The 27,999-nt window shown below is 36.4% G+C and overlaps 2 protein-coding genes across 3 annotated transcripts in view; one reads left to right on the top strand and one right to left on the bottom strand.

Moving 5' to 3' along the window:
- Positions 1-8,430, top strand: part of LOC106868169 (uncharacterized) — a 57,134-nt gene extending 48,704 nt beyond the window's left edge. For both annotated transcript variants that reach the window (XM_052970292.1, XM_052970294.1), the window contains exons 34-40: positions 1,829-2,015; positions 3,026-3,656; positions 4,541-4,636; positions 5,540-5,647; positions 6,497-6,562; positions 7,162-7,319; positions 8,015-8,430. In XM_052970292.1, coding sequence (XP_052826252.1) covers positions 1,829-2,015; positions 3,026-3,656; positions 4,541-4,636; positions 5,540-5,647; positions 6,497-6,562; positions 7,162-7,319; positions 8,015-8,197 — 1,429 coding nt within the window. In that variant the 3' untranslated portion in view covers positions 8,198-8,430. The remainder of the gene's footprint in view (positions 1-1,828; positions 2,016-3,025; positions 3,657-4,540; positions 4,637-5,539; positions 5,648-6,496; positions 6,563-7,161; positions 7,320-8,014) is intronic.
- Positions 8,431-9,133: 703 nt separating this feature from the next.
- LOC106868302 (WD repeat-containing protein 36) lies at positions 9,134-27,647 on the bottom strand. Its single transcript, XM_014913494.2, has 20 exons — positions 27,090-27,647; positions 26,468-26,495; positions 25,423-25,523; positions 24,728-24,845; positions 23,284-23,471; positions 23,030-23,162; positions 21,759-21,934; positions 21,217-21,337; positions 20,067-20,213; positions 18,417-18,577; positions 18,131-18,245; positions 17,666-17,831; positions 16,828-16,936; positions 15,891-15,970; positions 15,172-15,380; positions 13,979-14,133; positions 13,212-13,325; positions 12,724-12,808; positions 11,103-11,290; positions 9,134-9,460 (listed from the first exon to the last, which is right to left on the bottom strand). Exons 1-20 carry the CDS (start codon positions 27,228-27,230, stop codon positions 9,311-9,313), a joined length of 2,685 nt encoding a protein of 894 aa, XP_014768980.1. The 5' UTR covers positions 27,231-27,647; the 3' UTR covers positions 9,134-9,310.
- Between the last annotated feature and the right edge of the window lie 352 nt (positions 27,648-27,999).

Raw genomic sequence — 27,999 nt, 5'->3', positions numbered from 1 at the left:
TTTTGGCGTTGCAGAATTCAAGTTATATGAACGTATCTCAGCCTTATTTAACGATTTTCATTGCACATAAATTGTTTTTTTTACATAAGTATATTTGTTTTAGCAGTCCATAAAATCTATCGTTAAATTAACTGAGATTTGTTTGAAATTTTAATCAAAACGAATATTTATTAAACGTTTAAAATGTTTGACGAGTTGAACATTATACTAAATATGGTAAATTTTGATACATTCACCCGCACGATTTTCACTAAGAAAAAAAAAATTCAGATTTTTTCGTGTGAAATCAAGTACCCTGACCTCCTAATATGCTGCAGACCCCTTATATTTGTTCGGAAAAGGGGGGGGGGAGGATCCCCCCTCCCGGAATCATTGGAATCACCGTAATTCATTCAGCAAAAAAAAAATTCCCAATGATTCCGTGACAGGGGGAGTCCGGTTTCCCCACCCCTTTTTTCAAAACAAATATAGGGGACCTGCAGCATATTAGGTCAGGCTACTTGATTCCATGCAAAAAAATCCGATTTTTTTCTTTTTACTTAGTAAAAATCACGCAGGTGAAAGCATCCAAATTTACCTTTAAAATGATCAAATATATCAGCTTCAGTTAATTCATATTAGAACACATCATCATTTGTTTTTCTAATTTTTCCATCCTCTTCTTTTATAAGTTTATTCATATAAACAGACTGCTCTACTTCAGTGTACACCTCCATTCATCAGTTTCCTGACTTTTGTGGAAGGGCTTCGTATTTTGTTGTGAAGATTGTATTGTTTAGCTCCAAGTTGATCCTTGATCCTATGATCAAAGACACTCCAGCCTTGCACATCCTATCTTTATATACCTTGCATTACATTGTCTAATATGGCTTTCACATTTTAAAACGAAAGGGATTTCAATCAATGATTTCAGAATGGTGTCTCATGGTACATTGATGTGTCACAAAAAAAAATAAATTTAGATTTTAAAATGTGAAAAATATGTCTGAAAGCATTAAGCTCTCATTTGTCATAAGAGTTTGTGCTTCTTTTATTGAAGAAAGAAGTTTTATTGTCTCTAGTTTAAATCCTGGTGATCTTTGAGCAGTTCAATTCTATGGCATTGAGCATTGAATCTTGTTCGTATTGGAAATGCCATGGTTCAGCCAGTGCAAAGTATTGAAAATAAAACTTCTGATTGGTTGAAAAATAAGAGGATGTTAATACATGACCTAATTCTCAGAAAACATGTTAACACACATTTTCGATTAATATCTCGTAAAAAGAAAATGTCACGTGTTTTGAGCCTTTCATATCGCCCGTCATGCTAACAACTCTGCCAGCTTTTGCTGCCTAATAATAATAATAATAATAATGATTATTTCTACACTAGGTACATGGCCTTGAAAATTTTGGGGGAAGGAGGATAGCCGATTGCATCGACCCCAGTGCATAACTGGTACTTATTTAATCAAACCCAAAAGGATGAAAGGCAAAGTTGAACTCAGAAAGTAGTGGCAGACAAAATATTGCTAAGCATTTCGCCCAGCATGCTAATAATTCTGCCAGCTCACCACATTGTATATCATAATAATAATAATAATAATAATAATAATGATGGTTGATGTTCTACTCAAGATGAGCACTGACTAAGTATATCTAGGATCAAAGATGTTGCAACCATAACCTTGGATTACATTATTCGTGTGATGGTGTGTAATTTAAGGGTGATTTAACTGCTATTTCTGGTATGTCAAACAAGATAAATTGATTTACTGCTTTGATATAAAAATAATGGGTTATAATGATAGTATATGTGTGTGATGTATGTTTTTCTTTTATCTTGAAGTGTAAGAGACATGATGCAAATGAGTTTTGAGAAATTTGCCCAAATGGCCAGTGAAAGAGAAGAGATGAGCAGTATCCCGAAACAAGTGTGGATGACGGACCACAAAAGTAAACAGCAGAAAGAATTCAGAGACAAACAGACAGAACTGCAGCATCAGGAAAGGAAACCATTTAATAATGGCAAACAGGTAAAACAACTGTATTTTATGGTTGAATGGATACAAAGTTGAGCTCTAAAAACAAGAGGAGTTCTGCTAGAATTCTTGAAATGTTGGTATTCATTAATCCTCAGGTGTAGTTTGCTCGTTCAGACCATCATTAATTTCTTTTTACTTCTTTATTCAGCTCAAAGGTCTTGTGTTCAAATTCAACTTGGATATTTTGTTGTGTTGTTTGGCAGTGCACTTCCGTCTTCAACCTTGAACCATTTAGCTGTTGAAATACAGTATCAATCGCTTGGTATGGTTACAAGAGAGGGAGAGATTAGTATCCCATTCAGAGAAAGGTTTTCTCTCACATCTACATTTACTTAACATCATGAAATACTGGTGATTAAAAGCTGCTTCAAGTTTAAAATCTATCATTTATATTGAATTGATTTCAATGTAATTTAAAAAAATATTTATTGTAAATAAAATAACATCATAGCTGGGGCCGGTGCCGATGGCATGTCAAAGGCACCATCTGAATGTGGTTGAAGCCAGGTCCGCCCGACTGGTTACTGTGCCGGTGGTACGTAAAAAGCACCGACCAATCGTGACCGACGCCAGTACCCCCGTACTGGTGGCATGTAAAAAGCACCATCCAAATGTGAGCGTTGCCAGGCCCGCCTTACTGGCTCCAGTGCCAGTGGCACATAAGAAGTACCCACTACACTCTTGGAGTGGTTGGCGTTGGGAAGGGCATCCAGCTGTAGAAACTTTGCCAGACTAGTTGGAGCCTGGTTCTCCAGCCCTCAGTCAAACTGTCCAACCCATGCCAACATGGAAAGCAGACGTTAATCGATGATGATGATTTATTAAGATTTGCTCCATTGGATGTGTAACATCAGTGCGCATGTATTGATTAGCTTTGGAATGTGATTTTTTAATATATTTTTAAGCATTTGTTCTAAAGTTATTTTATTTGGAAAATAGAAATTATATATTTTACTTTTGTCTGTAAAATCTTAAGTAGAAAACTGTTTTTGTGTATGCAGGAGTCAGTGAGCTTTAAAGCTATTGAAAAAGCTATAAAATCACGTGAACAGCAACGGTCTGAGAGATTTACAAAAACTCAAGAGAAACGACTTCATGATGTTGAAAAATTGATCCAGAGTTTCCAGTCTGACCAAGCTAAGATCAAGCAGCAATATTCTCTTCCAAAATGGCCTACATACAGTCACTCTAAAAGAACTATTGTATCACCAAATTCCTCCAAATCATCATTGCATACAAAGAATTTAATGACAACCAGAACTATTCCTACATCAGAAGCTTATAACACATCAAGAGTACAAGAAAATAAGGGAGCACACTTGCAATCTGCAAACCAAAGTTTTTTCAGTCTGGAACATCCACGTAACAAAGTACCGCAGCCAAATTCTCCAACTGAAAGTTCTTCTAATTACGTTGCAACAGTTTCTGACAAGCCTAATTCATCTAAAACCAAAGATATAAGTCGTGTTCTCTTATCAGACAAATCATATCAAGAAATCGTCCGATGCCAGCGACCTGAAATCACAAGAAAAGTTATCGTTGCTGACTCCAAGCCTTACATTCAACGCCTTGCAGACATCAAACAAGGCAACCTTCAATCAGCAAAAGTTCACGACAAACCAAAGCTGTATGGTCAGTAATCTGGTCGTTTTCCTCTTTGTTTTTAAGTTTGTTATTCTTGGACTTTTTCTTAAGTATTCCATTTGGCATTTTGCGTAAGAACTTATGCTATAAAACCATATTTGTCTGTGAGCATAAAGAGAGAAACAGGTCTCCCAAAACATAGGAACCCTGAGATTTTGTTTTGCATATATTATAATGAAACAAATAAAAGAACACTCTACTGAGTGGTTGGTGTCAGGAAGGGCATCCAGCTGTAAAAATCCTGCCAGAACAGTCACAGAAGTCTGGTGCAGGCTTCTGCCTGGCCATCTCTTGTCAAACCTTTTCATCCATGCCAGCATGGAAGGCAGATGATAACATATCTGCTTCAGATCCCCTCCCTCTGGGCTTTCTGTACTCCAATAGCCTTTTCTTAAATGCTCAACAAGTTACTTCACAAGGAGCAAGGTTTTACAACCGTTGTGGGCATAGTTTTGTGCAGAGCCAATCCCAGTCTCTCCTTCAAACTTGTTTTGGTCTGGTGCAGTAAGTGCCCCAAGCTCTGTAGGTATCAGGATGCAGAACTTTTGTGGAGTTACTTTCTCTTTAGATAAGCAGCTCAAGAGCTGAAGGGCCTCATCTGCGGTGTGAGAGTGAGTTGCCATAGCTGGGACCCTGACAAGTGTTACTTTTCCAGGTCAGAATAGATCTGAGAGGTGGTTCCATACTCCTCAAAACCCTGGAACCCCCCCCCCCGTACTCTGAAGTGAATTAAATATAAGACAGATATTGCGATCAAACAGAGTTGTGTAAAAACGGTTTCCAGATTTTGTAAGTTTAAGAAAGATTTCTGTGCCTTTAGAAAAACCTATTGATATATAAATAGCTAAAATATTTCATTCATCTTTTTGCAGGAGTAAAGAAAATACCAACTGATCCAAGCAAATCTCCAAAAAACCAAAAAGAACATTTGCAGAAAGTAAACAAATCCAATCCTGTTTTCAATCCAAGTAAGGTTCCCCAACTTCCTCAATAATTCTTTTAGTCGATATTATTCTTCATTCTTAGAGAAAAGTCATAAATGTATAACATAATCCTTCCCCGAGGACACAAAACTACTTTCTGAGTTAAAAATGAATTGAAAAAAGTTATAATCCTGCTCTTGTAACCTGACCTTGCTGGACAGTTTGACCTCTGATAAACATTTTGATTACTCCAAAATAATTAAGAAATAACACACTTTTTCACAACACAACATGGCAGTGCTGGTTTAGGACGAATGTTGATTTAGCCCCAGGAGACATCATCTCCAGCTGGCCAAACGACACAATGTGTCCTTATATTTTCAAACAAGGGAATCTAGCACCCCCACTCAGCTTAAAGCAATATCTGTGTATTGCGATTTCCGGGTTATTTCCCTTCATCAGCATAGAATAATTGTTTGGCTGGAGGTAGCACTGCCAAATTCCTGTTCGAAATATATAGTTTTCAAAATGACAACTAGTCACTGAGTGGGGGTGCTAGATTCCCTTGTTCGAAAATATAAGGACACAGATCGTGTTGTATAGCCAGCTGGAGACGATGTCTCCTGGGGCTAAATTACAGCAACATTCATCCTAAACCAGGACTGCCATGTTATGTTGGCAAACAATCTTTACTCCAAAGTACTGTTGCTGAATATCTCTCGTTGTGAGAGTTACATACAGTAATTTTCTAATTTACACGCTAATTTTTTCCATCGTCATCTCTGATTACTTCAGAAAAGAGCAGAGTTTAGTTCTGCCCTTCTTCATTCAAGTTTAGCCATAAACCTCTGTTAAAATGTTTACATTTTGTGACGTCCTGTACCCATATATATATATACATTTATTATACCATTTCATATATATGTATCTATCTTGATAATTCAACAGGATATGAACAAACGTATTCTTTCCATCAAAGAATTCCAAGGCACAAACCACTTTCTTATACCGAAAGACTTCGGCAACTCTCAAATAGAGGTACCCACACCTCAAAAGGTTGGATATTTTTCACTCTTATGTCATACACACACACATATATATGTGTATCTATATATATATATATACACAATCCTGATGATAATATGTTGTGTATTGAATGTAGTACAGTTGATTCATGTAACATCACAAAAATATGTAAAGTGGAGATTTTGAAATTGCACAATATTCTGTTTGCGGAAGACATCTATTTGTTCTTGATCAGTTACCATTTAATTATATTTTCCCCATTGGTTAAATGTTGATATATTAACATATGATTAATAAATGATCATTTAGGGACAGGTATGGCTAAATAACACATGGTAATTAATCAATATTTGCAGGAATTATTGTATAATGATGCAAGATCAATTATATTGAAGTACAACGAATCAACTGTAAATTCATCATCATCATACGTCTGGTTAGATGATAAATTGAAGTAGTAAAATGATTTGCTTCCTCCATTTTGTAATATCTGTCATTATAAATACTCTACATGGTAGAACAAATGATCTCCATGTTCCAGTTTTGTCCGATAATCAAATGACTTTGGAATTGCTCAATACCTCAATGCCTATTTGAGTTTGTCCCCACCGCCATCACTTGACACCAATTTTGGTGTTTTTACGTAACTTAGCAGTTCGGAACAAGAAACCAACAGAATAAGTACTAGGCTTACAAAAACTAAGTCCTGGGGTCAGTTTGTTCAACAAAAGGCAGTGCTCCAGCATGGCCGCAGTCAAATGGCAAACAAGTAAAAGAATATATACACACACAATTTTGTGAATATAATTTATCTTGTACCTTCTCAAAATGAATAGTTATTAACAAAGTTTCTATTTTTCTGTTCTTTCTTATTTACAGGATTACTAAATAACACAGTAACACTTAAAAAAGCCACACACAATGGTCATCATCCACAGCAGCAAAGTAGGTTTCATCCATATTTCATGCAACACATTTCTCTTTTGTCTGAAGCAAAATTTCCCAACATATATCTGTGCTATTAAGTATGAAACAAACAATTTTAAGCATACTGAACAGCAAGTCAGTCTGTCTGCCTGCAGCTTTTTTGTTGGTCAGTTTTCAACAACTAAAATCAGACAGGGAAACCAATATTATCTCCTGGGACTACTTCAAAATTTTGCCTACCCCCACTACACACTATATTCCCACTTGTGATTCTTCTCTTTTTTTTTGCTAATGAAGCCTCCTATTACTTTGGTTCAAACTACATTATTTGAAGTCTAGGAAATGTACAGAACACTGCAAGTCACTGTCACCTCCATCCTTGGAGTGTTGTCCTCCATTAAAGCTAATATCATATAATCTGTAGGGGGGAAAATGCATGAATGGAAGCATTGTGGTCATTTTAACAACACAGCCATGCTCAGGTTTAAAATATTGAAAATTTTGCTCAGTGTTCTCTGTAGTGAAATTGCACGTGTGATATTTATATTGAACTGCAATTAGTAACATTTTCCTTATGAGATCTTCAGCTTAATATTAATTATTGCTTTCCTCTTCAGTCCCAACTCAACACAGAATGAAAATGACACAGGACAAGACCCCTGTCCGACATCATCCATATGGAGATTCCCATCAGAGTCCTGATGACTATTTATCTGATGTCAGTGAATGGTCTTTGGATGACCGCATCAAAAGCATTCTTTATGAAGGCAAAAAGGTAAGGTTAAAAGGCTTCCATTGTTTCTATAGGGAGTTTCCCAAAAATGTCTAAAGGATTAAATGATGTATTGGGTTGGCAATTAAGTTCCCACCGTTTTTTTAGAAGGTTTAATAAGACTAATTTTGTTATTGGCTTAGATTTCAACAATTTACCTGTTGTACAAATTTTAAGGTAGGCAAACTAGTGATGGAATATCTGCTACCATCGCAGTAACTCTAGGGATGGTTATAAAGTATATCTAGTGGTTTACATGGGTTTTCTTGTATTTGCTAATTAGAAAAATGTTTATAATGGACCAAATAAAAGGAGAAGAGGAATTGTTTCGTCAGTAGGTTACCAATTTCATTTGTCTCACAACCATAAAGGTGTCAGTTCAGTTTCTGGTTGGAACAGTATTTTGGATCCATTCTATACCTTAGGAATGAGAACCCAGGTTCGAAATTTACCCAAGACACCTGATGAAGGCTGGAAGGTATATCAGCAACAATCAAGATGAGGACAAATATCTGTCAGTTGTAAATAATGTACATAATCTCTTAAATATAGAAGTGTGAACCAAAGTTCAGTTCTATATTTATGGCGGAATTTAGATTCAGTCTTCTATATTTTCAAGAATTAACTTTGTCTCTTTGAAATTAATCTCTAGCTGCAAGTTTTTCTAATCAGATGAATTCAATGTTATTTCATTTTAGACTTTGGAACAAGAATTCCCAGATGAAGGTTCCAACTCCGCATCTGACTATTACGACGAAGTGATTTCTACCCCGCAACTGGATCCTACGGATGTAGTGGCTTCTTTGAGTTCATGTTCTTTATCAAGCCATATTGACTGGACAGCAGTTGAGAAAGGACTTACAGAACAAATCAACTCTTAAGGATTCTCTCTTACCAAAAAGAGAATATCAGAAGATATTTAATTCATTTCTAAAACAGTCTTTGTTGATATTTCCTCAAAAAATATTGCTTAGCACACATATTTTTTTGGTAAATTCTTATATTACAAAGTGACTCACAGAATCAACTTACAAAGTGCCTAAATTGTAAATATATTCTTTAAAAAAAAGTTTCACTTTAGCCATATCAACTTTTGTAATAAAAATTATCATTTGTCAAATGTTTTTATAAAACTTAATTTTATTTCTTTTCTTATTTAGAGAAAAATTTAATACTGGAGTTCTGATAAATATATTGTGTTTTCAACAAGTCTATGAAGAGATCTTATTCTTCAGCATCTTGCCCTCTAATGATGTGTTTAGTATGGCACGCAGATGGCCGTTTTAATTTGTTTCGTTTGTATTGAGTTTTTCTACACTCTGGAAAACTTCCACAAATAGCAATGTTTTTTTTTACCATTGGTATGACTTTTGTTTAAGCAGATGACAATCAGACACACGGCCTGGTCAAACCATCCAACCCATGCCAGCATGGACAACAGACGTTAAATGATGATGTAGAATGTGATGCTACACGGTAGTGAGACATAGGTGTGATCTTTTGCATGCATAATATTAACTTACGTGAGAGGTGGAGCACGAGTGTGCAGACAAAGTAATTGGTCTTGAAGAGTTAAATCGGCTGACGGTCATTCATCTGCTATGGACAAAGAATGAGAAAGAGTTGAGCAACAAGGGGCCATGTGATGTCTGTGAAGAGGATTTCTGGGAAAGGAAGATTATACAATGTGGTGCGAGAACTGAAATGATATTTCAGCCTGCTAGAGTAAAAGATGACAAAACACCAAGATGAAGAGTAATGAGTTTGGATGAGACTCTTCTCCCAACTCAGGCCAGTAAAGAAATACAAACAATATATTTGATGATTTTGCCATGCTTTGCAGGTTTTTACAAATTCAAATATTCATATGATTTATCACAGTTGCTCCATTCCAGCTGGGTGGCCATCTTAAATGCTAACCACACATCTGCACAAGATCAATAAACATTATAAAATATAAACATATTTATTCTTTGGAGGGGTTTAAACAGCTGCTAGTAATTAGCAGCACGTAAATAGTCAATTAAGCAATTCGTTTGTGCAAATTGTCTTTGTAATTCATGCCAAACCTGTACATGTTGCTGATGAAGTTGTTTTATAAGTTCACACAGTTTAACATTTGTTCCAATTTCAGTGAAATGAATCTGGAATACAAAGAAAGAATGAAGAAATCTTAAAGATAATCATGCTTCAGAAATATCTAAATCGTATTAGTTCCAATGCCAACACAAAATACAATTGCTACTAACTTGGATACAACTCAACTGAAAAACAATTATGATGAACACTTACCAAAAACAAATTGCCACATTCACAAATAATAAATTCAATACAATTTCAGCATTTAGAAATGAAAATATTGTGTAACTCATATTTAATAAATGGGTGACACAAATTATGTAAAGTGCACATCATTTTGCTGAAATCCATCCTTAAACAAGAAATAAACAGGAATCAGAGCAGAGTCACAACCACTCTGAAAGTGTAGTGGGTGCTTTTAACATGGCACCGGCACAGAAGCCAGCCAGTCAGCACTGGTTTGGACCACACTCAAACAGAGCTTTCTACGTGCCACCCAGCATGGGACCCAGTCAGGCGGCATTGGCCACGACTACAATTTCACTTGGCTCAACAGGTCTTCTCAAGCACAGCATATTGCCTGACAATTGAAGGGGTACCTCTAAACAAGCCAGTCATGCGACACTAGCACCGGCCACAGCTATGATCTCAATTGGTTTACTGGGTCTTCTCAAGCACAGCATATCTCCAAAGATTAGGAAGGGCATCCAGCTGTAGAAACCTTACCAGATCAGATTGGAGCGTGATGCAGCCTCCCGGCTTGCCAGTCCTCAGTCAAACCGTCCAACCCATGCTAGCATGGTCAACAGACATTAAATGATGATGATGGTTATAAGCACACTATGGCCCAAATAACCACAAAGCATTACACAACAAAGAACAGTAGCAGCAGCATCATAAAAATATTTTGTGTCCTGTCATACTGATATCATCATTTAACGCCCACTTTTCCATGCTTCCCTGGGTCAGATATTCTATGGCTGAATGGCTCTCCTGTTGCCAAGCAAAGTAAAGTTTTCCCCCATGGCTAAACAGGTTTCTTACACAAGATTTAAACCAAACAACCCCACTTGTATGACAGTGATGCTCATTTACAACCAACATGTAATGTCTACACACACACACAAGCTTCTTTCAGTTTCTATCTACAAAATCCATTCACAAGAATTTGATTGGCCTGAACCTATCATAGAAGACACTAGCCCAAGGTGCCATGCAGTAATACAGAACACTAGACCACATGATTGGGAAGCAAGCTTCTTGACCACACAGCCATTGTTACACTGATGTGGTTATCAGGTGCCAGGCATCGTAACAAATCCACTGGCCGCCACCACCACTTACTCCTTGGCTACTTTCGACAGTTTCTATTCTGTTACAAATAATCAGGCCAAGACTTCACTATGAGAACTGATAACTTATTGTTGTGGTCGTGGCTGGAAAGACTGATCATAAGCTTGCTTGATTAGGGCTAACCTGGGACTAAACATAAATTTTCTATCATTAGAGAGCGGCCATGCTGGGGCATCGCCCTGGAGAATTCTTTATTTGACTGAATCGATTCCAGTATTCTATCAATCTCTTTTGCTGAACTGCTAACTTATTGGGGACATAAACAAACCAACATCAGTTGTCAAGTGGAAGGGACAAGCACACACAAATACATACATAAATTCTTTTCTTCCATGAAAACAGAAACTGGATTACCTGTAGAAACAACCCCAAATAAGACTGTGCAAGTTCATAATTCTTTCTGGAGTCTAAAAGATATTCTATAAACTTGAGAAACTGGTACATAAGAATCTCCGAACCACCATCTTCCACACCGAATCCTCGAATTTCTAGATCAATAGCAGAAGGTCCCATTTCTTTGAAAGCATCCAATATTTTTAAGTCTGGAAAAAAAAAAAAAATTATTATTATTATTATTAAGGCAGTGTGCTGACGTGTTCCGAGTTCAAATTCTGCTGTGGTCAACTTTGCCTTTCATCCTTTTGGGGTTGATAAAATAAGTATCAGTTGAGGGGTCAATGTAATCGACCCCATTTCCCAAAACTGCAAGCCCTGTACCTAAATTTAAAACCTTTATTATTATAAGTACATATATACCAGTAATTTACTGATATTGTTTTTATGCGCTGGATAAGCCTGTTGGTGTCTGTTGTGTTCTGTTCTTATGTAATTCAAAGTTTTGTTAAAATTGTTCCTCCTTTCAATTTCCATCGATCAGCTTTTTTGAAGTTACACACACACATTCTATCATCGTACCTATTGTTTAAAGTCTGCTTGCTATGCTGGCATGGGTTGGACAATATGACAGAAGCTGGCCAGCCTGGGCGCCTGTCCACACTCCAATTGTTTGATGTGACATGGTCTACCCTTCTGGATGCCCTTCTTAATGCCAACCACTCCAAAAGTGTAATGGGTGCGTTTACATGCCACTAGCACAAGTTCCAGTTGCATGACACCAGAATCTGTCACGACTATGATTTCACTTGGCTTGATGGATTATTTTATCATCATCAGTCAGCACTAAACCAATATTTCTATTTTATTGATTGGAATCAGAATTTTCCGTTGCACTTTCAAAATTGAAAGTCATTCAAATTGCTACATCAAAGAACCAGTCTCCTTAAACACTCAACTTATTTCCCTCCACTTAATTTGGTACAATTATTACTGACCCCAGAGAATATGAAAAAGGAAATGAGAGAATGAAAGCAAGTAAAATTTGAACTACAAGACCAATATTGTAAAATTCAACTGTAGAACCCCTGACTATTCTGACTGACATCGAAGGATGTGAAAATAGGTATCAGTCACTATACAATTTCTCCTGTTTTACAAGTGGCAGCTTCTTTCTTGTCTTGGCTGTGAACGACTGAGTTGCAACACAGGCATGGTATAACATGGCAAATGGTCAATGTAACAACAAACAGGCTGACATCCCATGATGACAATTATTAGGAGTCAGGTCACTTAATATTTATTTCCCCCCAACTATTAGCATCAGTTGACTGGATCTGCAGAAAGGTACAACACAATACAACATTTGACCATCCTGGCTGTGGAAACTAAACAGCATTAAATCTGACTTTCACCTGCCAAAGGCACCACCTAGTCAGCATACAGCAGATTTTCACCTGGCAGGTTAAATATCATCCATTTGAATCGACCAATCTAAGTCTCTGCCTCTCTTGCATACATCAAGAAAAAATGTAAAAAAGATTCCTAGAGTAACAGCAGCCTATAAGTTGACATGAAGAGAGACAGTGACAGAATAAAGTTAAATCTCAGATAAAACTAGTGAAGATATAAATATACTTACAATCATCTTCATTGTTTGCATTCTGTAAAAGTTTTCCTGTCTCTGATAAATGTGTTTTCAACCCTACAGATATTCGGGACGTTGTCTACACATAAAAAAGAAAACATGAAAGATGTATCTATGCATATGACTGAATTCCAAGTACCAGTTTGGTGCCAGGCTCTCCACACATCTTCAACGAAGAAATGAAGTGAAGAAATAATAAAACCACAATCAAGGTTTTACAAAATACAGCAAAATGTTCCAGTAAGGAAGGATAAAAATACAATTCTCTCTCAATAGCCAAAACTTTCTATGATTATCCAACAATTGATATTAAAATAAAAAGTCAAATCATGTCTAAATTGACAAAATAACAGTAATTTCTTTAAAATACAAAGAAGATATCTAAGCAAATGAAATACTAAGTCACATTTAAATTTCAATAATTATCATCATCTTTTACTTCTTAAAAAAAGATATGGAGAAGGAAAACCAAACAAACTTACCTCCTGATTTTTTTCTTTCTCAACAGCAAATTTGATGTCATTGCCAGGAATTGTGGGTAAGAAAAATGGTGCTGCTTTCGGTTTTTTGGGCGGTTGTTTTGGCTTATTTCTCAACTGAAAAAAAAATAGATAACATCGTCAGTGCCTTAGGACTGCTTTTCCTGCTGGCATGGGTTGAAGAGGGCATCACAATTATTCAGGGGTTCTAGATCACTCAAAGAGGTCACTGCCTGGAATCGAACTCGGAATAATAATAATAACATCAAAAAATACCTTAGGAATGAGAACCCAGGTTTGAAATTTCCCCAAGACACCTGATGAAGGCTGGAGGGTATATCAACCGAAACATTGTGTTAACAACAAACAAGATGAGGACAAATATCCGTCAAATGTAAATAATTACTTATAAATGGGTGAAGCTTGGCAAAAAGAAAGCCTTTAATGCTGACCCCAAACCTGTTTAAGATGACCGGACACCACCATATATTATCTTTTACAACTAAAGTATTGGGGGGGACAGAGTGTAGGAGTAAGAGCCATGCAAACCGAGTCCATTTCGATTCCCAGTTGGAGACATTCCACCTCACTTCAAGAACGTCTTTTGTAAAGAAGCAGGAATATAATTTATTTTCCTCAAATAGAGCTTATCCTCAACTAATGAATACCAGTCATTACCAACAGTCAAGCAGAAAATGTGGGTAGTCTTTGATTGTTTTTCTGACTCTTGGGAGTAAAATAATTTAGCACCAGACAAGTGCAGGACTTACTCGGATAATATCCAAGTTCAATAAATTCTTCCACCGAGAGTTTGGCATCAAAGAGAGTGTGATGAGTTCGTTACTAATTTGGTCAGGTGACTTGAAGGGAGATTCATCATCATCATCTATGGGTTCCTCATCTTCATCTTCAGAAAATGAAGAAGCTGAATAAAAAAAATATAAGAAATAAAATATAAAATGAAAGTAAAACACGAAACAAAAATTAATATTAAATTTCAAAGAGAAGAATGTAAAGGTTGTTTGCTTTATGTGTTTCTCCATGTTAAGATGGGTTCAGAAGAATATATTAGAGAGGCAGATATTTCATCAGCCAGATGCCCTTTCGGTTACCAAGTCTTGCCTGTTTCTAAGTAAGGGAATATTTTCCAATAGCCAGACATGTTTTTCACACAGAACTGGAAACAAGCAACATCACTTGTATGATGATGAAGCTTGCTTACAACCATCAAATGATGTCAAGACAAGGGGACAGACACAGACACACACACATAGTTATAGAGATATGATGGGCTTCTTTCAGTTTCTGTCAACCAAATTCACTGACAAGGCTTTGGTCAGCCTGGAGTTATAGGTGCTGTGCAGTGGGACTGAACAGGAGATCACGTGGCTGGGAAGAAAGTTTCTCAACCACACACACACACACTTGCTGGGCTTCTTTCAGTTTCTGTTTCCCAAATTCACTGACAAAAGGCTTTGGTCAACGTTGCTGTGTAGTGAGATTGATTCCGAACCCATATGATTGGAAAACACACTTCTTGTGATAAATATTCATTCTTACACTGGTCAGTGGAATAAAGATAACAGTTTGACCATTCTTGAACAGAGAATCAGCTCTATTTCCTGCAGGAGGAGTGTGCCTTTCCCAAGGGCATCAGAGAAAGGAAAAAAGTTACAACTTCTAATTAAATATGGCTCGTTAACCTGCTGAGTGGGAAATTACATGGTTGTAGAACTTCAAAAGTCTTCAAAAAGGTAGAAGTCACCAATAATAAGGTTATGTCGCTAAGTTACAACTTTGCAGAACAGGATTCGTTTCCAGGATGGAATATCAACACCTGTCCAAGATTGTGCTCTATGGCAAACATGTAAAATACTAACAGCCAAAAAGGTTCAAACTCCAAATTGGAGTTAATAAAAATATTTTAATTCATAACAAAAAAATATTAACAAGAGGATAATACCTTCTGCTGCATATCCAGTTGTTGGTGCCGAAATTAACTTTGGTACAAAATCGTCAGATAATGCAGAGAGTGATGTCTGTTGATAGAGTGATTTGTTAGACCAAAGGTAGATACCAATATCATCAATATGGGATGTGGCCAAGAATATTCCAGTTGGTGACATACTCACAGAAGATACAGGTGTGTCCACTTCAAAGCAATCAATCAACCTTAACAAACCAATTAAAACAAATTATTCAGATTTTAATGAAATTTTCAAATATCCAACGCATGCCAGCATGGAACCTGGATATGAAATGATGATGATGATGACATGTCCTTCTCCACAATGGTTAAGAGTTAGATACTTCACAAGGCTCAAATAATTGCTTTTAATGATCAGGTAAAAGAAATATCAATTAGTCTCTGTGTCAGACAAGGTGTCCCTGTGACTTAGGGTATATTTAACCCTTTAACATTTTAATTCAACCCAAATATTTTACCTGTTTTATGTTCAAACCAGCCAGATCTAGCCTCTCACACCCACCCTACAATATTCTAAAAATAAACAACTGCATCATTGAAATTTCTAGTTTCAATGGAGAGAAGAGATAAATACCATTTTGAACAGATTAACCAGTCTATCATAAGTGACTTTCTCCACTGACAAAATTAAACTCAGCAAATGAAAAACCAATCAATTACTCATCAAAATCTAAAAGTATTTATTAAAACCTTACCTTCCTGATGGCAGGTCCCATGTTCGGACAAGTGAATCCATTGAAGATGTTATCAACCATCGAGCATCTGGACTGAAAGTCTGCAAGAAGAAAATCACATAAATGCTGGTTCCACATAAAAAGCAGTCAGTCCACTCTAGAAAGTGGTTGGTGTTAGGAAGGGCATCCAGCTGTAGAAACCATGCCAAAGTAGAAGACATCTGGCCATGGTGCCATGCAGTGGGATTGAACTGGAACCACAATGTTGCAAAACGAACGTCTTATTGAATCTGTCATGTCTGCAAACAATGAGTGTGAGTCAAAAAATAATGCCATTTTGTTTAGGACAGGTATAATTACCAACACAGGAACATGTATCATACAGCATTCACTTCTCGTCACTGGAATAATGTTTACCTCTCAAACCCTCTTTCATGGGGCTGAAGAGATGATAGTCTGAAGGCGTTAAATCTGGTAAGTGTGGAAGTAGTGAAGAAGTGGCTCAAAGAACAGTCAACAGAATTTTACGGGGCAGGGATACATGCTCTTATTCGAAGGTGGAACATTGCTATTGAGAGAAACGGTGACTATGTTGGGGAGTAGGGATGTGATCCACAGAGGACCAGCTTCATTTTGATGTATGATACATGTTCCTCTGTTTGTAATTATAAACGAAATGGCTTTACTTTTTGATTCACCCTTGTAATAATAATAACAATAACCATCATCATTTAGCATCCGTTTTCCATGCTGGCATGGCTGGAGAGCTGTACCAGGCTCCAATTGTTTGTTTAGACATGGATTCTCTGGCTGGATGCCCTTCCTGATGCCAACCATTCTACAAAGTGTACTGGGTGCCTTTTATGTAGACCAACACAAGTCCTTTTTACAACTTAGTATCAGCATTCATAATAATAATAATAATAATAATATGAAATATAAGAAACATTTCACTCACCATGTCTGTTATTTGATGTTGGTGGTCAGAGAAAACTCGAATCACATTCTTCGTCTGTAAATCTACTATTGAGACTGAGAGGTTGTTGAGAGAAACTGCTAACAAGGAACTGTCACAATTAGAAGAAAGTAAAACAATAAACCTACATCATCATTGTTTAATGTCTGTTTTCCATGCTGGCATGGGTTGGACGATTTGACAGAGATCTGCAAAGCTAGATGGCTGCACCAGGCTCCAATCTGACCTGGCATTGTTTCTACAGCTGGATGCCCTTCCTAACACCAACCACTCTGAGAGTGTAGTGGGTGCTTTTTAGGTGCCACCAGCACAGGAGCCAGACATAAAGTTAAGCAACTACATGATCCACAAAAGAGTAACTTATACAATTTCAACTGTAAAAAAGATGAAAATGTTGATCTGCTGCAGCTCAACAGGAACCAAATCAATCTTAAATCTATTCCAAAGATGAGAAACCTGAACCACGTTTTTAAATATTTTGCTTGGATATTCAATATTTTGTTTTCTTAACAACCGCCCCCGCCGCCACCATCATTTAACGTCCATGTTCATGTTAGTATGGGTGGGAATGTGCCACAAGAGATGGCCAAGCCAAAGCCAGCACCAGACTTCTGTGACTGTTTTGGCAGGATTTTTTCAGCTGGACGCCCTTCCTAACACCAACCACTCAGCAGAGTGGACTAGATGGTTGACAATCCTGTATCTGCATGTGAAGTGTTACAAATGAGACATGCACCTCTCGGTTCATATCCAACTTGTCTCCATGGTTCCAATTCCTCTCTCAATAATCTCACATATACAGTCACAGAGGTTTATTTACCTTTCACGATGAAGTAAAATTTTGGAAATATAGCTGTCGAGTTTCAGTTCTTTCAAAAGTTGTTTTGACTTGAACTTCCAGAACTTCAATGTTCCATCTGCTCCAGCTGTGACAGTGATTTGGTTATTGGCATCGACAGCAATGCCATGCACAGCACCGTCATGACCTACACAAAGGAAAGAAATATCACAGAAAATTAAAATGTCAGAAGACATGGTTGAGTTTGTGTTTAGCATGCGAGAATAAGGAACAAGTCAAACTACAAATTTAGAAAATAACAAACATGATTGACTCTGTAGTAAAGATTGTTTGCCAGCATAGTATGGCAGTCCTGGTTTAGGACGAATGTTGCTGTAATTTAGCCCCAGGAGGCATTGTCTCCTGCTGGCTATACGACACTGTCTTACTGATGTGTGTGTATGTGCATGCAGGTGTGTACACGTAAAACGTTTGTAAAAAACCTACATCTCTCTTCACCATATGATCCTCGGTAAATTCCGGACTGTATGTTGAATACGTCCACATGGCCAGAACTGTAACCAAGCAGGCAGTAATTACCACATGAAGTGATTCCGACACTCTAAAAAATAAATAAAAAATTGGCTCCATTAATTAATTTAATCATTTAAAAACCCCATAATGTAAAGAACAGTTTAAGCTCTTGAAAGAAACCTTATTATTTTTGTTTAATTCTGCACGTGAGTTGCCATAGCAACATGTCTAAAGGAAAACAAAAAATATACCAACTTACTGTGGCTGTGATATCTGTACCATCCTTGGCTTCTTTTCTTTGTTTGTACACATCAAATTTACGGTCACCCATGGTAGAACGCAGGTAGCTCCATGTTGTCACCAAATGACTTCCTCGATGACAGGCCACAATGTTATCCCAATCACTCTCACGCCGAACCTCTGAAGATTAACAAATAATTCAATTTCACAAGGTTTAATTTGAGCTTTTTCAAAGAATGAAATAAAAAAATTAAAATGAGAGTATATTTATGTTAAAGCCTTTAGCATTTAAACTAAGCATACCCAGCTCAAATATTCTGTTTGATGTTCAAACTGGCTAGATCTAGCTTCTCACACCTATCCTACAATGCCATTCTAAAAGCAACCAATCACATCATGAAACCATTATATATGGCAAGATTAATTCAAAATGTAAATAAGCATTACATTTGAGAGAGGAACCTGCATGCTGAACGGTTAACATAAAACCGTTTTGCAAAATGAAACTGAAAAGATTTATAAGACGCCAGAGTTCCTGATAATACAGCATAGGTGTCAAACTCAGAGCGGTTTGAGACATTGTTCAGCTCTCGTTTGCATTTGATGAATTCCAGAAGACATCATTATAATGATTCTTTTACCAATTTTAGCTGCAGAGCTGCAGCCATATGGGAATATCGTCACCATTTAACTGTTGAGAGCTTGGGGTTTACTACAAGTAAATACCTGACCAGATCAGTCACCCTTGTTCCATCTTGCCTCTAGCATAAGTGTTAAGGCTGCTCCCCCTGGTGAAGAAGATTGGACTGAAAGAGTCCTGTGCCACATTAAAAGCCCCCAGCACACTCTGTAAAGTGGTTGGCATTAGAAAGGGCATCCAGCCATAGAAGCCGAATCAGACTGGAGCCTGGTACAACTCTGGCTGGCCAGCTCCGGTTAAACCATCCAACACACGTTAAACAATGATGATGATGATGATGATGGGGGTGGGACTGGGACTGAGCCCTGGGAAAAGTGGTTAGTGTCAAGCCTAGTGGGTTGGACAATAGGAGTGTGAAAGGGAGGAGAAAGCAGTGAGTGTGGAGCAGTGGAGGGGAGGGGACATTCTTAGTGTTGCAGTATTGGTTATGCTGAAAATGTGCATTTACAAAAGAAGATATCTTCGGTGATCTTCCGAGTTCTAATTCCTGCCTTTGTACAAGATTGGTATGATCACATTGGAGGATTTCTTTGAGGTGTCCACTCATGGAGTCATTGCAAATTTAACAAGACGCAGTTAGTTCACACATAAATGATGTTTTGGTGCAGGAATCACATGCACAGCTGCAAGTGATGGCAAGGAAGTTATTGATGCAGATGAGGGACAAAACCAAACCCTGGGGCAAACCACAGTTGATAGAGAGTAAGTGAGAATGAGTTCCATTGGCAAATACCAGAATGGTGCAGTTTGACAGGAAGTTACCAATCCAAGATGCAAGATGGAACTGAGAGGTAGGGAGTTTTTCGTTCCATACACAGTCAAAAGCCTTGCTCATGTCAATAGCAACAACAATGCTTTCAACAAACAACTTGAGGGTGAGAGCCCACATGTGATTAGGTTTCAAGCAGATCTGGTTTTGTGAAAGCTGGACTTAAAATACAGGTGAACCAATGAAAACTTTCCACTTACCTGCAGCAAAATCAAAGATTGGTGACATTACATATTTATCTTTTAATTTTTCACGTTTGGATTTTTTCTTGTAGTAAGATGCTTGTCCCAAACTTTTATTGTATTTATCATGTACAAGAGAGAAGGATCGCAAAGTACTGTCAAGACCTTAAAAAAAATGAAAGTAAAATTAGCAGCAAATAAGGAAAACATTACAAAGCTTTAATATTTTTTCACATCTGACAAATATTGAAAATGGCCATTGTTAGGGTATCCTGCTTTGTACTCAGGTAGTCACTATGAAAACTAGGTATACAAGAATGGCTAGTAAGACATGTACAAAGTATGTAAGGAAACACTATCAGTAAGGTGAAAATTAACAAGTTCTGTGAGGAATTTTAGTGAGCAGGTGGTGTCTATCAAGGCTCAGTTCTGAAACGCTTCCTGTTTCTTGCAGTTCTCCAGGAAGTAACAGAAGACTTTAAGATTAATTCTCCTTCAGATCTTCAGTATGCTGATAATCTTTTTCTCATAGCAGAACAATTGAAGAATGAGGGAAGAAATTCCAAATGTGGAAGCAAAACAGAGCCAAAAGTAAACTTAACACATACCCCCAGCAAGTACCCTTATGTGGATACAAAATGGATGCACTGGAAGTACAGGCAGGCGGACAGAAAATAACTTTGTATGCAGCAGATATGTAGGAGAAATCAACAGTAAGAACACTGTTAAAATAGATCCTTTCAAATAACTGTAGGGCACCCCATAAGTACCCTACAAGAGTACTTCTAGGGTAACAGCATCTGTTGACTAAGTGACCAAATTAGTCACTTAGTATTTCAAAAAGCACAGAGTAAGAACTCTGTGTGTGTGTGTGTATATAATGTATTGATCAGTGGTATGATTCAACAAAGAGAGTCACTCCATCTGGTGAGTCAAATGTTGTTGTTTAAGGGTCACAATACGTCTTCGGGTGCTACAAATTGTTCCACGTGTTTGAAAATCTAAACATGTTCTTCAGACACAGACCACTCTTCATTCTGAACTAAGAATTTTAAATATGGCGTGGAACCCGAGAAAACGCAAAAAAAAACGCAAAAAAATGGTAGCATAAAGAAAATCCTAACTTCTAACCAGAAAATGGTTCTATAATCAGTGACTGCTCTCTTACCTGCACTAAGTATATTTTCACCATTTTCTCCATAATAGCGTATTTTGAGCGGTGGTGAACTATGGCCCTCCCTCTTCCTCAGTAAACGAGGACTTCCATCAGGCATATCAAAAATCCAGACCTACCAGAAAAAGAAAAAAAGAATAAAACACATAATGGTTAGTGTGTGGTCAGCCACAGTTTTCAAAAGAGTCGCTCCACCAACTTAGAAAAATAGGTACGGAATACTATGAACAACTTCCTTTCTAAGCATTAGTAGCATTGTTAAATTGACAGTTTGCTGTTCACCTTCTCCAGAAAAAGCAGTAGAAGTCCCTGTAGTGCCCCTCACCAGATCAGAATCTCTTGATTACGTTGGCAACACTTTGCCATTGGATCCAGGCTTGAGTTCTGCTACCAGAATGAGTCATCCATTAGTATTCTCATTTTACAATAAATTATAAACAAAACGCTATCACAACAATGGCGTTAGAGAATACTGAAGACTTAAATAAAAACAGCATCCTCTTCTATAGAATAGATATTGTCATTAATTAACATACCTTGAGAGTGTTGTCACCTGAAGAGGTCACCATTAAGGGTTCAGAAGGCAAGCAATACATCCCAGTTATAGACGAACGGTGAGCATCACGGACTTGGCATTTGATACGGTTTTCTTCAAGGTCCCACACTGCCATATGTCCAGACGCACTACCACTGACCATTATAGGATGACCATCTAAAAACAAGTAAATTTCATGCCAAAAAAATTATTCAATACATATAAAAAGCTTAGATTAACATATTTCATCACCATCATTGTTTTACATCCACTTTTCCATGGATTGGAAATTTTGCTGAGACAGATTTTCTATGGCTTGATGCCTTTCCTGTCACCAACCCTCACCTGCTCCTTGGTCAGACATGTTCTCCATAAAAGACTGGAAATGAACAACATGCTCATTTACAATCATCACATGATGTCAAGACAAGGGTACACACATATGATGGGCTTCTTTCACTTTCCTACTGACTCTATTCACAAGGCCTGGAGCTATAGTAGAAACACTTGCCCAAGGTGCTGTAGAGTGGGACTGAACCCCAAGACAATATGGTAGATTTTATGACAGAAATAAAGTCAGGAATACAGTTTCAATTGCTGATACATCTGTAAGCAAAGGAACTCATAACCAAGTGGAGCAGAAAATATCTCCAATCATTCTTCAAAGGTAAACATGATTTTTTCTGAAGTAGTTTCAATCTGTCTGTGTCTCTGCATCTCCTTACACTACCACCATTGGCTTGAGTGAAGGGGAGGAGGCTCCCTACAGTCACTCAACCTGCAAGAAATAACAGGCAGCTTTCTCTCAAAACACACCCTTCCATCTTTAAAAACGGGATCATCTAATGTATTTCTAAATGTATTTTAGGTGGAAGGGAAAAAATGGAATATCATAGATCTGTTCAATCAATTCATCATCATCTACTGATGTTATACAAGCATTCATTCATATAAACATCACACGTTCAAACAACAATTATGAATTATTACTATTCAGGTCACTGCCTGGAATCGAAACCCGGAATATTGGGGTTAGTAGCCTGTGCTCTTAACACCATATGCCTGTGGCGTAGTGGTTAAGAGTGTAGGCTACTAACCCCAAGATTCCGGGTTCAATTCCAGGCAGTGACCTGAATAATAATAACAACAACATCAACAATTATGAAGACAACACCAGCTGCACTAACATTTCTCATGTTAGTACTGCACAAGGTGAAAGTGGTATCAAGCATTTTCTTTTCAAGTCAAATGATATATAAATATAATAAATACCTGATCGGAAGGATATAGTGGTAACAGGAGCCCAGGTTTGAGCAAACTTCATCACAGACTCATCATAACGGATATTATGTACAATAATGCGACCATCCTCCAGGCCAACTGCTATGACATCAACTGCAGGAGCCTTACGGTATTAGAAAGAAATACATAAATAGTAAACAGAAAGCAAAGACAGCAGCAGTTTACCCAGTTATACACTGAGTCTATTTAGCAAAAAGAAGAAAAGCAAAAATGAATTATATTACCTGCTCAAGAACGGTAACTTTAGAATTCCACCCAGGGAATGTATAAATAAGTTTATTTGATTTTAAGTTCCAAAGTTGTAGAGTGCCTTGTGCACTTCCAAATAATACTTTGTTAAGGTATGTGACAGGATGAACCGCTGAAGTAACTTGAAATTGTTTATTGTCAAAAGACATTTCCAAGTAAAGCTCTGTAGGAGGAGACAAAAAAATGCACATCATTTTGTTGTTTGTTTTTCTATAAATTGGTCAGATCTGCAATGCAACATGTTCTTAGATATCCATCTTAACAATTAGGAAAAACACTGCCTTTTAGGAAATGTTTGTCTAGTTTAATACAGATAGATTCCTCTTGCCATTTTGTATAAATAGTACTCCACTGTCCAATGTGTCCTTTCCTAATTCAATAAGGTGTGGTTTGAGAGCAAGTTGGTAGCTATTGTTATCAATTTAAAGGACCATGCAGTGACTTTCATTCACTAAGTCCAAGTAAACTTAACTGTTATTCTTTAGCCCCAGGTCCATCTCAATCCATTGGAACTAAGACGGAAAGTGTTTCAGTCAGAGTCATCCCATGACTGAAGTGTATCAAAAGCTACAATGTTTTAGGAAAGTAGGGAGAGATTTTAAAGGAGATTTGCTTGCTATCTGCAAATGGATCAGACACCCAAGTAGAAGCTCTCATATCAAGCAATGAGATTAGTCAAAATACCCTGACATCACTCGACAAGGGTGAAAATATTATTAGACAGTGATGCAGTAAACAGACAAGATAATATTCTTGTTTGTCACACTATTTCATTAATTTAGAGAGTTGGTTAGTGTGAGAGACAGGACGAGGAGTTAATTACTTAGAAAGGATTGTGAGAGTCAGAAGAAGGGACTGGCAGTGTTTCAGTTACATATACAGATTTACTAACTTAAGCTCCATTATAAGGATCTATTTACAATAATCACACACATACACTCTAAGAAAATAAGTATGAATTCTTGAAGGTATTGTCCCAGCATGGCCGCACTCTAATGAATGAAACAAGTACAAGACCAAACATATTTACATACGAGTTTCTGTCTATTAAATCCATTCACAAGGCTTTGGGGAGTCTGAGCCTAGAGTTGAAGACACTTTTCAAAGTACCAAACAGTGGAACTAAACCGGAAACCACATGGTTAAGAAGCAAGCTTTTTAACTGCATGGCCACACTTACACCTTATCTTAATTATTGTCCCAATAATTTTTTTTTTTTAAATATGTTTGCTTCCAATCATTTCCTGTTACATTTCTTTTTTTTGTCTTGAAATTTACTGCATTAGTTGAAGGAACTTTTCCAAAATAAATTATGAATAAATGCACAACACACCTCAAGGCAGAAATGCTTTGAAGATTGAAAAAAGTAACAGGTAAAATTATTAATTACACAATTATTTCTTTTTTAAAACAACTTACCCTTATTTTTGATATTCCAAATTCGTACAAAGCTATCTTCATCAACAGATATCAAATGTGCAGCAAATGTCAGTAAAATATGAACAGCGCTTTTGTGGCCTATATATTTTCTAATAACCTGAAAAGAATTTCAGAAAATATTTCTCTACCATCACAATTTTCATATCTTCTTTTCAAACTCTTAACTTAATATCTTAACATCAGCATCAGTAATATTAGATCATTATTATCAAGAAAAAAAAGTCTCCTATTTTCTAGGGACAGAGTTTAGTTTCAAGGCAACAACTTTGACTTGTAAAATAATTATATATAACAGAGAAAAAGCATGAATTAAGATGGTTTGATTGCTGATTGTAGATGTTGACTTTTTGAAAAGACAATTCAAAGGAATAAAATTCAAATGCTTTGATTGTTTTGTTAAATGAAAATAAAATCTATTTTGAAGTTGCATGTTTTTCATTTAAAGTGAATAGTGTGGTTTGCCTTGAATCATTGTTAAAATGTTATAAGAGTCAGAAATGAGGAATCTAAGTTGATGTCTACTTGCCAATTCCATTGGAGAGAAGGTAATCAGGTAAAAGATCAACATTAACACCTGAATGTTCTAACTTTATATTAACAATCAACAAAAGAAGTGAAAACCAAAAATGCATCTTAAAAAGGATTAAAAAGTATATTCGTTAATTTTCACTGACCTGCTGTCCCCGTAGGAAGCAGTAGATAATATTTTTACAGGCTGTAAATACTTGATGATGATTAGCAGCAAGGCATGAGATCTCATCAGGATGTGTGTCACCTGAAAAGTTTTAAAAAGTCATAAAAAATACAGCCCAGTTAATTGAAACAAATTCAAATTATATATATTTTTTTCCTTACAGAATATTAATGTCTCTATCTCCTTTTAGTTTTTCTCTACTTCTATGGGAGAGAAGGATTTAGATTATATCAAGTATCAGATAATTGGTGGAACAAGTCTTACTACATTGACTCAACTTATAACTGACCATAACACTGTAAAGCCAGCAACACAAACTGTTAGAAATAACAGATAAACTTCCTTCAAATGACTCTACTATCTTGAAATGTGAGGGACTCATTGGATGAGGAAATCCGGGGCTAATGCTCCTTGAAAAATGCATTTTACGTGCCACCGGCATATGAGCCAGTCAGGGGGCACTGACCACAATATTCCTGCAAAAAAATGCTAATCAGTTTTTACCTCTGTTAAACGCTATGTAACCTGGAAATAAAAATCTGCTTCCACTGCCCCTTGATTCAGCAAGACTTTCATCTAAACAGAGTCCTGTCCCTTCAGACAATCACTAATGTTTAATAATGTTATTGGAAAACTTCATTTTGAAAGAGAAATTAAAATGATGTGTATATTTTTATATAAGCGACAAATGGAAAGGTTAATGTGTTGCATGGTTTGAAAGTAAAGAGTTTAAAAAATATCTTACTTTAGCTTACACAAGATGTCAAGACTAAGAGTATAAAATAATATTTATCAGGTGGGAATTTAAAGAAAAATGCTCAGACTCGAGTTAAAAGTTCCAGTTCGAATAAGATGTTGCTTTACTTCTATCTCGGGGTATTTTTGCTTCCGTTTGTCTTTTAAATATCATCCAAAAATATACAAATGTAGACCATATGACTAAAATCATTCCATCGTCACTAACAGAAAAGTGAAAATAAAATTATAAAATAACTGTATGTATAAATATATATATATGTACTTACTGATATTAGATATCCCGAGCTTGGAACACTGGAAATATGTTTAATGAAAAAGTTACAACAAAATAGAATTCATGCAATAAATTTTTTTTTTTTTTTTTGCGTTTTTAAAACAAAGTTATTTTACGGAGAAAAAGTAATAAAGTATTAAGAAAAACTAAACTAAGACACATATTTCGGTTTTAATAGGCTATTGTTTAGCCCAGATCAATACTGATCGAACAATGCTTTAACTAAAAGCTTTCCAAATATAACCCTCCCGTCTTTGCTTATCACTTCCAATGTATTTTGCTGTAATTTGAGCACGGTTTGGCTACCATTTCGAGCAGGTCAAGTAACGATGTAGGGACCGCTTCGTTTCATGTTTTAAATAAGTTTACCTTGTATCAATATTGAAGATTCTATCAAAACACGAGTTTTCGATTAAATACAGATACACGAATATTCAGAAATTAATGCTAACAACAAGCGTACACGAAATGGTGACTTTTGTTGCAAACACAGAAGAATAACAGATATTTCTGAGAGTTTATTTACTCAAATTATCAAAGGATACCAGAAAAGTTTAGGAGATTCTTTAAACTGGTCTTATTTGAAACCGAAGAAAATATATCAAAACACTTACATTGTATGTATGAAAGGCCTTCCCGACACAGGTTATAACATAATGTTCTTTCACCTTCTCCTGGTATCTGGTTACTAATGGTACATGATTGCTAACATAACCCAAAGCACGGTAACCCGTGAAGATTTTGCTCGCCGACATAATTCCAACATCAAACAGCACGTGGAAAGAACCGGAAGCGGTGTAACTACAAAAATAATTCCGTGTAGAAAGAAGTTCTAGTTTCAATTATATTGTTGTTTTTGTTTTTATTTCCGGTAATATAAGGAAATTCATTAGAATTATTTGTGAATCCCGAATTAATGAAAGACATTGACGATGCACTTTGTAGTATTATCTTAAAAGTGGGGTTTCAGTGGACTATTGAGTTATTTGGCTGACTCGGTTTACTCTTGTTCATCTAAATAAGGAATCTTTTCTAGACAAATTAATCTTCTTTAATCTTTGTTTGCTTTCTGCCATTCATTTAAACTGCGCAGAAAATAGATTGCAATACACATTTGCATTAAACTCCATTTGGGAATCAATCATTTGCAAAATGCCTTATATATGAAATAATAAAGCATATTTGCACTGTTTTCAAGCTTGGTCATCGCCAATATATTTATATTCAATTAGGATTTTATTAAAACTTTATCATTGTTTAAACAGTGACACTGGCTGTGTATCAAACTAAAATACTAGAATCAACATTTTGTGTATATAAAAAAAAAACTACCATTCATATAAATGAAGCAATTTCTTTCATTTTGTGCATTATTTAATATATTGTTTATGATCAGCGTTTTTCTTCGAGTACTATACAATTTCTTCCCTATTTCATATATAATAATTATTTTCAAGCGTTAAAAATATGTGAAATTTCGATTACAGTCACTATCCCTTCACATGTTCGAAATCAACTAATTTG

The sequence above is a fragment of the Octopus bimaculoides genome, chromosome 8 (assembly GCF_001194135.2).
Source record: "Octopus bimaculoides isolate UCB-OBI-ISO-001 chromosome 8, ASM119413v2, whole genome shotgun sequence".
NCBI classification, from domain to species: Eukaryota; Metazoa; Mollusca; class Cephalopoda; order Octopoda; family Octopodidae; genus Octopus; species Octopus bimaculoides.
Note: the sequence above shows the minus strand (reverse complement) of the source record. Positions and strands in the feature narration are given on the sequence as shown.